Source organism: Muntiacus reevesi, chromosome 20 (genome assembly GCF_963930625.1).
Source record: "Muntiacus reevesi chromosome 20, mMunRee1.1, whole genome shotgun sequence".
Lineage (NCBI taxonomy): Eukaryota > Metazoa > Chordata > Mammalia > Artiodactyla > Cervidae > Muntiacus > Muntiacus reevesi.
In genome coordinates this window covers 47833489-47847556 of record NC_089268.1, presented here as the reverse complement: position 1 = coordinate 47847556, position 14068 = coordinate 47833489, and the positions used below count along the sequence as shown (strand labels likewise).

General features: G+C 50.5%; 1 protein-coding gene across 2 annotated transcripts in view; it reads left to right on the top strand.

The window, feature by feature from the left end:
* Window positions 1-1074: 1074 nt before the first annotated feature.
* Window positions 1075-14068, top strand: part of BMP6 (bone morphogenetic protein 6) — a 143676-nt gene continuing 130682 nt past the window's right edge. For both annotated transcript variants that reach the window (XM_065913339.1, XM_065913338.1), the window contains exon 1: window positions 1075-2496. In XM_065913339.1, coding sequence (XP_065769411.1) covers window positions 1893-2496 — 604 coding nt within the window. In that variant the 5' untranslated portion in view covers window positions 1075-1892. The remainder of the gene's footprint in view (window positions 2497-14068) is intronic.

The window sequence follows — 14068 nt, the reverse complement described above, 5'->3', positions numbered from 1 at the left end:
TTTCAGGGCCCTGTCTATAATGGGAGCATGGCAAGCCCCTATAGTTACTGAAATTACCTGTACCACCTCCCCCCAAGCTTTACTGATCTTACTTCATGTGAAATAGAGTGTATTTCAATCCATTAAGATGCAACCTTAACAGACAAACTAGAGAAGCAATGAAATCTTTCCAAGGAGATGGTGGTGGGGGCGCGCTTTTCTATTATAGAATCTGATTATACCAGCTTTCTTTTGGGTGCTAGCTTAAGAAGTGAAGTGCCAGTACTTAGTCAGTAATTTGTTTCCTAATCTTTCGATCCCATGGACTGTGGCCCACTAGGCTCCTCGGTTCATGGAATTCTCCAAGTAAGAATACTGGAGTATGTTGCCATTCCCTGCTCCAGGGGATCTTCTCAACCCAGAGGTCCAACCTGGGTCGCCTGCATTGCAGGGCAATTCGTCACCGACTGAGCCATCAGGGGAGCCCCTAAGAAGCAAAGTCGAAGCCCAAATGAAGAAATAAAATACTAGGGCCCAAGGCTTCAGGATGAAGGGTTTGGCTTATACCTGACCCTCTTTGTGGCTTTTGGGAGCAGCTTCTCCGCAGCTGTGCCCCAAGTCCCAGCAGCTGTCTTGGAGAAGCCACGTGACTGTTAAATAACTACATTACATCAATTAGAGAAAATAAGGAAGGAATAGGAAAAGCATCATTTTTCTGTTCTTCCTCAACTGAGTCAGGTGACACCGATTTAACAGCTGACTTTACTTTTATTTAGTTAAAAACATCACTTTAGGCCTTTTATGGAATCGTAAAAGAGCAAGATTTCCATTGGGCTCTGATCAGATCGTTCTCCCTACCGATGATCTGGTTGCCCTTCTGAGTCGCTGCTCCCGGGGTGCCTGCGGGAATTCTCTGTACTTGAAACCTACGCGCGGCGGAGGCGCCGCCTCCCGGGAGAGGGAGGGTGCAAGAAGGGGGCGGATCCATTTAAATACCGACGAGGCGCGCCTCCCCATTGGCGGCCGGCCTGTCCATCGCCCGGGGGGGCGGGGCGTCCCGGGGGCTGGAGTGCGGTACCTGGGCGAGACGCGCACCAGAAAAGCCCACGTTGGCCGCTGCGGGCAGCGCGGCTCCGAGAGGCGGGAGCCTGCGAACTCCCGGCGCCGCCGCCGCTCCGCGCCCCGGCCCGCGTCCCTCCCATTCCCTTCTGCGAGCCGGGGTTAGGCCGGAGTGGGGGCAGCCGAGCCAGCGCGGAACGGAGAGCAGGATCCTCACCGCCTGCGCTCGGGCAGGGGAGCGGCGCGCCGAGATCCCGAGGGCGATCAGAAGACCGAGGGGCGCGAAGTTTGTGAGCGAGAAGGAAGTTCAAGCCTCGCTGAGAGGGCTGGCACCTTGGGACGCCTCGTCGCCACGGCCGGGGCCCTCCGGCGGGGGTACACTTCACGGCGGCCGCACGAGCGAGGCGCGGGCGTGCGCGGGGGCGATGCCGGGCATCCCCCGACGCTGGTGAGCCGCCCCGGGAGGGCTGTGCGCCGGCAGCCCGGCCCTAGAATAACTGCGCCCTGACCCGCCCGGGGGCGAGGACGCCCGCTGCAGCGCGGCCCGGACTCGGACGCACCTGGCCTGGACCTTGCGTCTCCGGAGACTTCCGCGGGAGTGCGGGGTTTCCCCTTGCCCCTCCAGTGGTTCTGCGGCGGGGATCGCGTCCCTTCCGCCTCCCTTCCAGCCGGGGCAACTGGGGGCGCCCCAGAGGACCATGAGAGATAAGGACTGAGGCCGGGAAGGGGAAGCGAGCCCGCCGAGAGGTGGCGGGGGGAGCTGTTCACGCCAAGGGCCACCGCGGCCGCGCTCCAGCCTCGCTCCGCCGCTCCACGCCTCGCGGGGCCCGCGGGGCCCGCCCGGCCCGGCGGGGATGCTGGGGCGGACGGCGCAGTGGCTGTGCTGGTGGTGGGGGCTGTTGTGCAGCTTCTGCGGGCCCCCGCCCCTGCCCGCCGCCGCCGCCGGGGGGGCGTTGCTGGGGGACGGCGGGAGCCCGGGCCACGCGGAGCGGCCACCCCCGCCGCAGACCTCCTCCTCGGGCTTCCTATACCGGCGGCTCAAGACGCACGAGAAGCGGGAGATGCAGAAAGAGATCCTGTCGGTGCTGGGGCTCCCGCACCGGCCGCGGCCCCTGCACGGCCTCCCGCAGCCTCCCGCGTTCCCGCAGCAGCCAGCTAGCGGGGAGCCTCCGCCAGGGCCGCTGAAGTCTGCGCCCCTCTTCATGCTGGACCTGTACAACGCGCTATCCGCCGACGATGAGGAGGACGGGGCTTCGGACGGGGAGAGGCGGCAGCCCGGGCCGCGCGGAGGAGCCGGCGCGTCCCAGCCCCAGTCCCCGTCGCCGGGCGCCGCGCACCCCCTCGGCAGCGGGAGCCTGCTGGCCACCGGGCCTGGCGGCGGCGCGTCCCCGCTGACCAGCGCGCAAGACAGCGCCTTCCTCAACGACGCCGACATGGTCATGAGCTTTGTGAACCTGGGTAAGTATCGGTGGCGGGGTGCGTGGGTGGGTAGCGTGAAGACCAGAACATCCTCCCCTTTCCAGTCTCCTGGGCGCGGGGGTGAGAGGGTGGAGGAGCCCCTGGCGCTGGGGCCCCGGCGGGGAAGCGCGGACAGGCCAGCTGCCCTCTCACCACCTGCGCGGCCCGGGGGCAGGAGAGGGGGCGGCACGTGCTCTCCCCGCGCGGGGGGCCCGGGGCTGCCCGCCGCGGCGGGCTGGGGCGCTGGGTCCTGAATGCGGCGCTGGCTGGCGCGTCTCCGCTTAGCCGCCAGAACACAGTCCGCGCTTTTCCCAGCTGGTGCCCGGCTCGGGCCCTGTTAACTCGACTGATGGCAGAAAAGTTTGGCCCGAGTGGGGCCAGCTGGGACGGAGAAGGCGCCTCAACACGTATCCCCTCCTGTTTTGTTCGGCGTCCTTAACGCTCTGATTGTGCCGGTTCTCCCACCGGGATCTCAGAGAATCCCGGAGCAGTTGAGAACTTTATGAAAGTTGGCGATTGTGGTTAAGTAGTGTCCACCGATTTTGGGGAGGAGGGATGCACAAGGAAGTCCCGAAAGGACCGCGGGAGGCTCGCCAGCCCCGGCCAGGCTGGGCTCGCTCGGGCTTGGGGTCGCTCCCCTGGTACCCTCGCTCACATGTCTTTGGCCTGAGCCCCCCAAAGGCTGAACTCTTCATCAGCTCGGCCCAAGCTGCACGGGCAGAGAAAGGGGGCGGGTTGGGGGCCGGGGTTGGGCCGGGAGCTGGTCTGAACCGGTTGCCAGGCAACAGAATGGAAATTCAAGGGCGGCTAAATCGGGCTCAGCCACAAATGTTCTGTGGCAAACCCGGACGGAGTCAGAGCATTTCCCCCTCGCGTCTTCGCATCTGTAAATGAGAACGGCGCGAGGAGGACTTTTCCCAGAATCTGTGCCTCCGATCTGGGTTCCTCTTCATTCATAAACTGACTCAGCGTAGACGCAGCGATGTAGGGGCCGCGCTCTAGGCGGGGAGAAGTGGGCCACAGGAGCCACGCCCGGAGCGGGCGCAGCCGCGCGGTGGGGTGGGTCTCCGCGGACTTCCCTTCCGGGGCGAGACGCGCGGCTCTGCCCAGGCCCCGAAGTGGGTTCGCAGGCATTGCCAGAGCGGCACCCGCGTCTCCAAGCCACGTCGGAGACGTCCGTCTCTTAAGGACAATCCCCATGTCAAAAACCCCAAGCGAGTCCTTTCCAAGAATGTCCAGGAGAGAACTCCGCTGAGCTTTGGGGGAAGAAAGTACTGGGGTGGAGGGCCGGGGTTCCCGAGGGTATGGCACAGGACCTCATATGTCCGAGGGGTGCAGGCATCGTCCTGGGAAATTCCTGATGCAGAATCTCACAGGGACTGGACGCTCCAGGCCTGTGGGTCTGGCTCCTTGCAGCGCCAGGGGTTCTGATTGGACAGGAATTTTCACATTTTATTAGGATCAAAGCCAAGGTGGAGCCACCTCCAAGAAGTATTCTAAGGAAATTCTCATGCCAGTCAGTCAAGCTGGGGCACCGGGGAGGGACCAGCACTGTTCCTTATGCTAACACCTCTGCTGCTTCTGTCTTTGTAAATTCCATCCCCTGCCCTGGCTCTCATTACCCACCCCCTCGCCTAATCCCCTGAATTTCTTCCCTTGGAGAAATGTTTCATTGCCTTTTGAGGGTAATCCCCAACTTGAACAAAGTGGGAAGAACAGCACTTGTGACTTCGTCAGGGACAGCTGTATCACACTCTCCAGGCAGCAGTTCCTAGGCTTAAGGTCATGGTTCTCCACCTGGCACACGTGATGCTGGGCTGCTCCCCAGAGCAGTTAAATCAGAGTCTTAGTGGCCACGGTTCAGAAGCACTGGCGCGGGAGATCCTGACCTCTGAAGGCAATCAAATCACTCCAGAAATCAATTAACAGCAATGCTTCTTTATGTCAGCGGCTCCCAAACATTGCTGTACATAAGTCACCTGGGGAGCTTTTAAAGCCTAGATGTCCAGGTGGTGTCCCCATCAGTTAAGTCAACGAGTGACTAAAAGCTGGATTTCAGTTTTTTTAAAGATCTTCAGGTGATTCCAATGTTTGGGGACCACTGGTGTTTGAAATTGTGAGTTGGCCCTAGGCAAGTTTGTAAGGTTTGACATTCACTGTTTAGTGACCTCCAAGTTCTCCTCACTCTTTGCTTTTCTGAGCTTTCTAGGTCTACAGGTACATGTGGCTTCTGAGCCGCACTGCTTGAAGCTGGTTGTCAACTCTAATCCTGCTAAAGCAACCGTTTAACATAGTATCTCCCTAGGGATTTTTCAGAAAGATTTTTAAAGATTCAAAAAATAGCACCGAAAATTTCTAAGAGAATTCAATAATAGTGTCATTTCAGGCCAGGGACAGGCTGTTATGAAACGAAAGAGACTCCTAGGTAGGGAATTCTGCCCCAAGCCCTTCTTAGACTTTCTGATTGCAAGTTATAGCTATCTGTAGATCCGATTCTGGGCTCCACATGGGTAGAGGAGAAAACCTCTCCAGGTAAGTTGAATCCAAGTCACAAGCTACGCCACCTGCCAGTCAAGCAATGCTATTTAATATTGATCCATTTAGCAGTAGGAAAGGAGGATTTTATTATGAGAGGCTAAAAATGGGATGAAGTCTGATTATCATAGCTTTAATCACTAGGACAGTACATTGGAAGGAAGTAGTTGCTTGTGCTATACTAAGTTGCTTCAATCGTGTCCAACTCTTTGCGACTCTATGGGCTGTAGCCTCCTGGGTTCCTCTGTCCATGGGGTTCTCCAGGCAAGAATACTGGAGTGGGTTGCCGTGCCCTCCTCCAGGGGATCTTCCTGACCCAGGGATCGAACCTGTGGCTCTTATGACTCCTGAGTTGGCTATCAGGAGTCATAAGATTTTATTACCACTAGCGCCACCTGGAAAGCCCAGTAATTGCTTCACAACGTGGATTCTCTAAATAAGGATGTTGAGACAATCCACAGATTTCTTCCTCCCTGTCAATGGCGTGTTAGCTACTGCATTACATGACTAAAAGAACCCTACAGAAGGTGGCAGGATGGGTTTTAAAGTATTCTTATATACCTGCTGAGTTAGGTAAGTTATGAACGGAAAGTTACAAAGTAAGTTACAAACTGTAGGTCTAAGGGAATGTGTTACATAGTTGTAAACATCCTTCTTCCCTGGAACAGAGGAGTAACTTACTCATGAAATACATTGCAAAGGTTTGGAGCCTTGTCAGTCAGAGAGGCATCATCAGGAAGTATGAATCAACGGGATACACTTCTCTTGCGTATCCCCAAGGCTGGTCCTTTGGCCCGCTGCTGTTGGTGTTGACAGCTTTACGCTCTGGGTGAGCAGTCTGTTGAGGTGTAACTTCTTTCGTTCTAACCGGCTGGTTGCAGAGTACCCGCCAGGCAAGCTGGGTGCTCGTTAACCTGCATTCAATCCCGGCCATGGGTGCCTTTTCCTGCTTGTTTCCTAATGCTGAAAATGTCTTGGCAGCCTGGTAAAAGCAAGCCTGCCAGTGTGGTGACCTTGGAGAAGTATCCTGAACTATCTGAGGTCTTAGCTTAAAATTCACCTTTGAGAAGAAACCTTCTCTAGCCACTTGGTAGAAACTGGTGTGGCCCCCACCTTCTGTCACTTGTTTACTGTCCCCGTACCCTGTTTATTTCCTTGGTCTCACTTATCACAGGGAGTGCTTTTTTTTCCCTTTAAAATTTGCTTACTCATTTTGTTTGTCACCCCTCTAGGATGTCTGCCTCAGAAAGCAACCAGGCTTATCCACTGTTGTAACTTAAGTTCCTAACATAATGCTGAGCATACTGAAGGCGCTTCATCAAGAGGGAATGAAAGTAGATATGTTCATTTAAAATCTGTATGTCACTAATCTGTTTAGGGTATATCTGATTTTATTTAGCTCATTTATAAGGGGCATGCTGATTTCTATTAACTTTTTAACGTATTTATTTGGGCTGAGCTGGGTCTTCATTGCCTCACATTGACTTTCTCTAGTTTCAGTGGGTGGGGGCGGCTCTTGTTTGGTGCAGGGGCTTCTAATTGCAGTGGTTGCTTCTGCTTGTTGCAGAGCCCAGGCGAATGGGTTTAGTGGCCCTGAGGCATGTGGGATCCTTGCAGATGAGGGATTGAACCTGTATTCCCTGCATTAGCAGGTGGATTCTTAACCACTGGACCAGCAGGAAAGTCCCTACTTGATTTTTTTTTTAAACTTTTTGTATTGGGGTATAGCTGATTTACAGTGTTGTGATAGTTTCAGATGAACAAGAACCTACATGATTTTTATGGGGTAAAACATTTGAGACAAGTGAAGACAGGACACTGAAATACATCATACCTGATGTATATTTTCAGGCTTAATTAAACAGCTGTCTATTAATATACCCATGTGTATATTAATTCATAGTAGGCATTATGTTTGAGAGTAGTGCAAAGTTTTAGTTAAATCTCTGCATTTCAGACTTTATTTTAAATTAATGAGGTATTGATCTACAGATGCTAGTGAAAGTCACTCAGTCGGTGTCCAACTCTTTGCGACCCCATGGACCATACAGTCCATGGAATTTTCCAGGCCAGAATACTGGAGTGGGTAGCCTTTCCCTTCTCCAGGGGATCTTCCAACCCAGGGATTGAACCCAGGTCTCCTGCATTGTGGGCAGATTCTTTACCAGCTGAGCCATAAGGGAAGCCCACAGATGCTAGGATAAAATGAAATAATAATAAAAAAAAAATTATGGTCAGAAAAAGGAATCAGCATGTGTTCCTACAAGTAACAAGAAACTTATTGTACTAAAAATACTGGCAATCTTCTGAACAAAATTACTCTTGGGAAACATAAATTAGAAGAAAAATGGAGTTCTCTTTCCTTGGATTTGTAACCAGATACACTGTAGTGTCTTTTTCTTATAGGATCAGTGGGCCTATTTTTCATTTAAGCTGCCTGTGTTTAGGAAGATTTTTGTTAGGAGAAAGTAAATCCATGCCTGCAAGCTATTCACAGCAAAAATAGTTTGAAGAACTTGATTGCAAGAGTGTGGCTCAGAAAAGCAGTGGATGGTCCCCTAAGGAGATTTCAAATGCTAAATGTGAAATTCAGTGGTATTTCAACCAAGTTGTACAAAATGTTCTTAAAGCTGGATCAAAGGGCAAGCAGATACCATTGTTTAGCTTCGGATGGTGCTTCCTCTGAATGTCCTTCTAAGAATGGGTATGAATCCTTTTTAGATGTGCTGAGTCATTCTTAGTTCCTCTCTTTGAGAACTTACCTCTGATTCGCATAGAGGAAGGATTCCTAGTGATATAAACATCTGTGTCAGTGAAAAATTCCCCACAGTTCAGCACTTTCTTCAGCATGTAATTGCTTCATCACCATGCCTTCAGAGTTTGGCTACTTTGAATGTTGGGTTTCACCCGTTTTCCTTGGATATGGGAGTGGGAGGGTGAATACTGGATATCCGAGACTCTCAGATGACCAGCTGCTCTCGTCTTTGCCTCTCCCGTCTGTTTACGAAACTGAGATAGGAAAGTGAAGCGAGCACCATTTCTTGGGTAATCAGTCAGCTTTGGGTACTTTTCCTCTCCTGTTTACCATCCTGTGTTTAACAACGAATTATTCCATGGGATGCTCTGTTTTTCTTAATATGAAGACATTGCACTTTTAATATTTCCATTTAAGCCTTACTCTGGTTTTTCACGCTTTCCTCTTGTCTAAATTTGTGACATCACCTTTGGTGCCTCCAGCAGTGAGAAGACACGTGGGCAACGTTTTAATCAGATCGTGTTCCTGAGTAGACCAAGTTTCTGTAAGTATGAATAAAAGGAGTTGAAACCAGTGTAGACCCTTGCTACGATCTGAGCCCTTAAGAGGCCTGTGCCTATAAACAGCTATTACACAGTAACCTTCCTCCCCTGCCCACCCCAGACCATCATCTGCCCAGCCTGTCCCGGGCGGGTGACATAGCTGTCCTGGCTGTGTGGTGTCCCCAGGGGCTGGCGTGGGGGGCAGCTGGCATCTCCTCCCCTTGTTTTCCCCACAAAGAGCAGGTGTGTTCTGCTGTCTTCATTTTTGTTTTCGTCGTGACAGCTGAGTTGCTTTTATGTAAGCACATTTTCTCGTAATATCCTTACTCCTGGCTCCCCTCTCTTCCACCTTTTGTCCTCTGGAAACTTGGGACCAGAAAATAACCCTAGTCCTACCAGCCATTCAGGATAGTGGTGACACCTTGTTAAGGAGAAGGAAAGCCATTCTTGTTTTCATGAAAGCTAAAGAACCGGGGACATAGCAACCTCCAAGGCCTAGTGCATGCCAGAAATTCTTGGAACTGCAGTTATACCTGTTTTGTCTTCCCCTGTTTTTTTTTTTTTTTTTTTTTTAATGGTTTTTAGTTTTATGTTTTGTTTTTTTATTTATTTTAGATTTTTTCATTAAAGTGTAGTTGATTTACAGTGTTGTGTTAGTTTTCAGTCGTAGAGCAAAATGATTCCTTTATCCACATATATATATATGTATCTTTTTTGGATTCTTCTAATAGGGCTATTACCAGATATTGAGTGTGTTCCTGTCTATTTTATATATAGTAGCATATATATGTTAATCCCAAACTCCTAATTTATTCTCCCCTCCAAGCTTTAGAAATAAGACATTGTAGTCCGCTGAAGTTGATTGGATTTTTTGGCTTCACTTACTAGTATTTTGAAAACGTTGTCCTCTGCAATTATTTTTTTCCACTGTCAGTAGGTATAATTTCAGCCTCCTTGTGAAGCTAGACCCTGGAGCTGGCTGCAGACACAGAGCTATCTTCCATGACATTGCTTTTCTGGAGGAACATGCCCAGCTGTGGACAACCTGTTTTTTTAAGCTGGGTTTCCTCTATCCATTGGCAGCTGGGGATGATTGGTCCATTTGTGTCGTCCATAGGTCCTAGAATTTACAGCGTGAAAGGTTCACGTCATCTATTCTGTTTGTAGTTACGCTTCTAAGAGGTACTCGGGCCCACTTCCTCCTCACTGCTGGTGCGTCTCAAGCTGAGGAACGACCAACAGAACCACTGAGAGAGCCTAAAGCATCTGAGAAATAGGGCCATAGAGTTGTTGGTCAGACGTGAGTGGATAATTCAGGAGAAATTAAAAGCACGCAAGACTGCGGCCCAGGGCAAGAGGTGTGGAGCCCAGATCTGGAATTTTGTGGATTTTCTTTTAGTGGATAGCATTCTCTCCTAGACCTCTGCTTTTAGAAAAGAAAAAAAAAAACTAAGCATCCCTATAAATATCCTTCTCTTTGGTATGCCGAAGGACCGTTGACCTTAAAGAATTGTTTTCTTCTCCAAAAATGAGCTGAAAACCACGTTGCCCTGAGCGGCATTGTTCCACTGATGTTCACAGGCTCTGATCCTCTTCCTGCCCTGCCCATGTCCATTATTAAGGAGACTGGGTCCATAATAGAGATGCTATCTAAATTGCATCAGGTAGTTCCTGGATGGGTCCCCACGGCCCAGTTATCTCTAACCCAGTCCCAGATGACTGGGCCGAAGACTCCCCTGCAAGCATTTTTGCAGAATGAGGTTCTAGTTCCGAGTGGGAGAGCCTTCCTGGCCCTTGGGTTCATGGGCACACGCCCTTGGTTTCTGATCCTGCCAGATAGGTCGGGGATTGTCCCACGCCTCAGACGTCCTTGCTCCGTCCTGCTGAGTTTATGTTCAGATTGTTTTCTCATCTGAGCGGTCCGAGGGGGGAGGAGCAGGCTGACTTCTCAGCAGGCAGGCGGCACAGCCCGGGAGCCCTCTCTCCGCCGGCAGCTTTATTACGACTCCCTGCCCGTTAGCCTTTTCACCTTGTCCAGAGTGGAACTTCCAGCCCTGCACATCTGTGGCTGTTGGTGGTGGTTTCTTTGTTTACAGTCTTGTTGGTTTCCTGTTCACGAACACGGGTTGGCAGAAAATTCTGACTCGCATATCAGGAGAGCAGGAACTAACCACTGCCTCGTCTGGGTTATTTTCTATGCTGATATGGCTGGGAGATTTTTATAATCGACCTTAATCTCTGAGACCACTTACTTTCTCCCCCACCTCCCTTTTCAATTTTCAAATTGACATACCCTAAAGACAGAGCTTTATAAACTACACAATGAAGGACTAAAAGTTTCACTCCCCCCAACCCCAGATATTGAACATGCCTCTATCAGAATAAATTGGCAGAGAAGCTGCACAGTAAAAATACTTTTTAGAATAGTCTGTCTATAGTGAAACTGAGTGAAAAGCTCAGATTTCCCACATATGCCCAAACCTCCATGTGCGTACAACCCCTCCCAGGACCACCATCCCGCACCAGGCCGGTACACAGCTTACAGTCAATGACCCCGCGTGGACACAGTATCACTCAAGGTCCGTAATTTGCATCACTGCTCACCGTTGGTGTGATGTGTTCTTTGGGTTTCGATGAATGTCTAATGACGTGTGTCCATGGTTATGGCATCATACGGGGTAGTTTCACCTAAAAATCTTCTGGGGAGAAAATGTACATTTAGCCGGAAAAGCAAATCAATAAAACTCCTAAAATTCAACATAGGCAGAGTTTTGGGGAAGAGAAACAAAAATACCTTCGAACAGTATTGTTTGGGCTGCTTTACCCCATGAGTATATAAGTAGTTTTGATTGACTGTGTCGGCCTTATTTTGTGTTTTTGTGTGTTGACAGCAATTCCATTAGAAACCTCTCTCTCTTTTTAAGTCTAGGAGTTTAAAAGTCTTTTTTCCTCCACATGCTTTCAGTGAGGTGTCTGTCACCATAGCACCTAGACAATCCCTCAGGCAGAGATACGAGCGATTAAATTTCTCCCCGGTTTGTGCCCTGTTTGATCCGTGCTCGGCAGGATTGGGGGAGTAAAAGAAAGCAGCCCGAGGAATGAATAAGAATCAGGAATTCTGTGCTTGTAAATTATTAAAATTCGGGGAGGGGCTGTTATTGGGGAGAGGAGTTCAAATTTTCAGAAAGGAAGAAAAAAATATTAAAAGTTTGTGTGAGTTTCGGATCGAGAAACTCACAAAAATACCTTTTACTCCCTTGGTGGCTGGACCAGGGAACTTGGGAAGGTTTCCACAGCAGAGACTGTTTAGATCAGATTAAAGTTAAATTAATAGAGACTCCGTAAACTAGAGGTCTTTGTAGTTGGGCTCATTTGCTTTGGGCTGTTTTCCGTGAGAAAAGGCTATACAGATTAATGGTAAATAAAGAGAAAAGACAAATATCAAGTGACGTGGTAACCCTCAAGAGTGCCGTTGAACAAATAGCTGGCGATTCATCTGAGGTAGGTTGGGAACCCGTGAGCATTTCTTTACAAATCCCGTACAGGTGAGACCCTTCCTGAATTCTCCCCAGTTTTCCTTGTGTCAGCCATCTGTGTGATTGGGGTATTTTCTCGATTCTTGCTGCATAACTGCCTTGATCTCCTGACACATCCCCGTGGAGACGAAACCTCTCAGAAAGAGGTGCTTGGCACCGGGGCTGTGTCGGTGGATGGGAGGAATTCAACTCGCTTCCCTATCACCTGCCTTAGTATGCGTTGTGGCCTCACCCTCTCTGTCTGGTGGGAGAGAGGTCTTTTTCTCTGTTACACTTTAATTTTTTCTTTTGTTTGGCTGCGCTGGGTCTTCGCTGCTGCAGGTGACTCCCTGTGGTTGCCGAGAGAGTGGGCACTGTTCATCGCTGAGGTGCTCGGGCCCTGCACGGGGTGGCTTCCCTCTCTGCGGAGCACGGGCTGTCGGCGCAGGGCTTCAGTAGCTGCGGCACGTGGGCCCGTTGGCTGTGGCTCGCGGGCCCTGGAGCGTGCAGGCTCCAGTAGTTGCAGCGCGTGGCCTCTAGAGCGCGAGTTCAGTAGTTACGGCGCACGGGCTTGGTTGCTCCTTGGCACGTGGCATCTTCCCGGACCGGAGGTTAAACCCGTGTTCCCTGCGTTGGCAGGTGGATTCCCATCCACTGTGCCACCAGCACCATCTCGGAGAGAAGTCTGAGCCAAAAGGCTTGTGGAGGGTGAGATGAGGACGACACACATGTCTTCAGCTGAAGCTATTTGGAGAGTTGCATCTCTCCCAAGGGCTATGGAACCGGCCTCTGCATTTCGCTGGGCTCTCTTCAGGGCAGAATCCCCTCATACCAGCTTTGGGAACCCAGCTCACCGATCTTGCACCTTGCATGTGTGTCTGCTGGCCTGAGGCTGTTTGTCGTACATGCACGTATGTGTCATCAACTGTTAGATGTGGAAGCTTGGACAATCAAGCATGCGAGTGCTACCCTGTGGAGCGTGATTCCCCCCTCTCTCCTCTTGCCTCTTCCTCTCTCCCCTTCCTCCCATTAATAAATTTGGCCACTCCACTGCCTTCATTTCCTCTCTTTCTTTTTCCGTGGTGCTGGTGCCTTTGGTTGGCATGTATACACCTCTCCATGGAGTCTGGTAGTTTGTACCACCAAAATGACACATTGCTCACCGGAGCGGTTAAGTAGCTGGTTCTCTTGAGGGTGATAGAAAGTGCTTTAAGGCCTTTTCAGTGCAGAGTTGAAGAAAGAGTGCTTGATTAAGATTCCAGAAGCTTAAGCCTCCTGTCTTTGTGTTATCCCCTTTTAGCCTGTTCAAGCCACTTAGCCAAATCTCAGAGTCTTTCTTTGTCTGTAAATGTGAATATTGGACTGTATCAGCATTTCCCTAATAGCATTTCATGGGACACGTCTCCCAAACGTTCTGCAGAGGAGGAACATGGAAGCACTTGGCATTACATTCTTCTCTTAGAGATCCCGTGTCTGGGAGCATGTTAAAGCCTTGACAAGCCCAGCAGTGGGGAAGTCTGCTAACTTGCTTTAATAGTGTTCTGAGCTGACTTTTACTCTCTAACCTGTTTCCCCCATGAAACATCCTTGGGTCATTTCTCAGCCCTAAGAGCCTCTCCTGACCCATCCTGGGTCTCCCTGTAGGGCAGGGGTGGGACCTCAGGCTGGTGCCTTTCTGGCAGCTTCGGCCGTCTCTGGAAGGGCCGCCTGGCGCCAGCTTCCGCTGGTGGCCCCAGGCCCTCTTCCTTCTCCTGAAGGTGGCCGTGGCTTCGGGCTGTTGCTCGTCTGTGGGTTGTCTCACTGTGACTTGCTTGCCTCTCCCACTGTGATGCCAGCAGTCTCCTGCATTCAATTCCTTCTGCGGTAAACACTTGCTAGGGTTTCTCTTTCTGGTTGGACCCTGAGCGCCGTTACCTTTTCATTCTCTAGAATATAGCAGAGAAACCCCGGACTTTATAATGCTCAGAGGTTCTAGGAGTGTTCCATATGTGTATCTTTGATTAATTTTTTCCAACAGCTTTCTTGCAGTATCATTGACATATAGTAAGCTGCTTATTTAAAGTATATGATATGATAAACTTTTACTTACATATGGACCTCTGAAGCCATCACCACAATCAAGGTAGTGTATGCAGATCTATTCTTTTTAAACAGTTGCCTATGCCAGGAAATAGAATAATATCCTAATATAGAGGAAGTGTAGTGAAAATCCCATCTTTTATTGA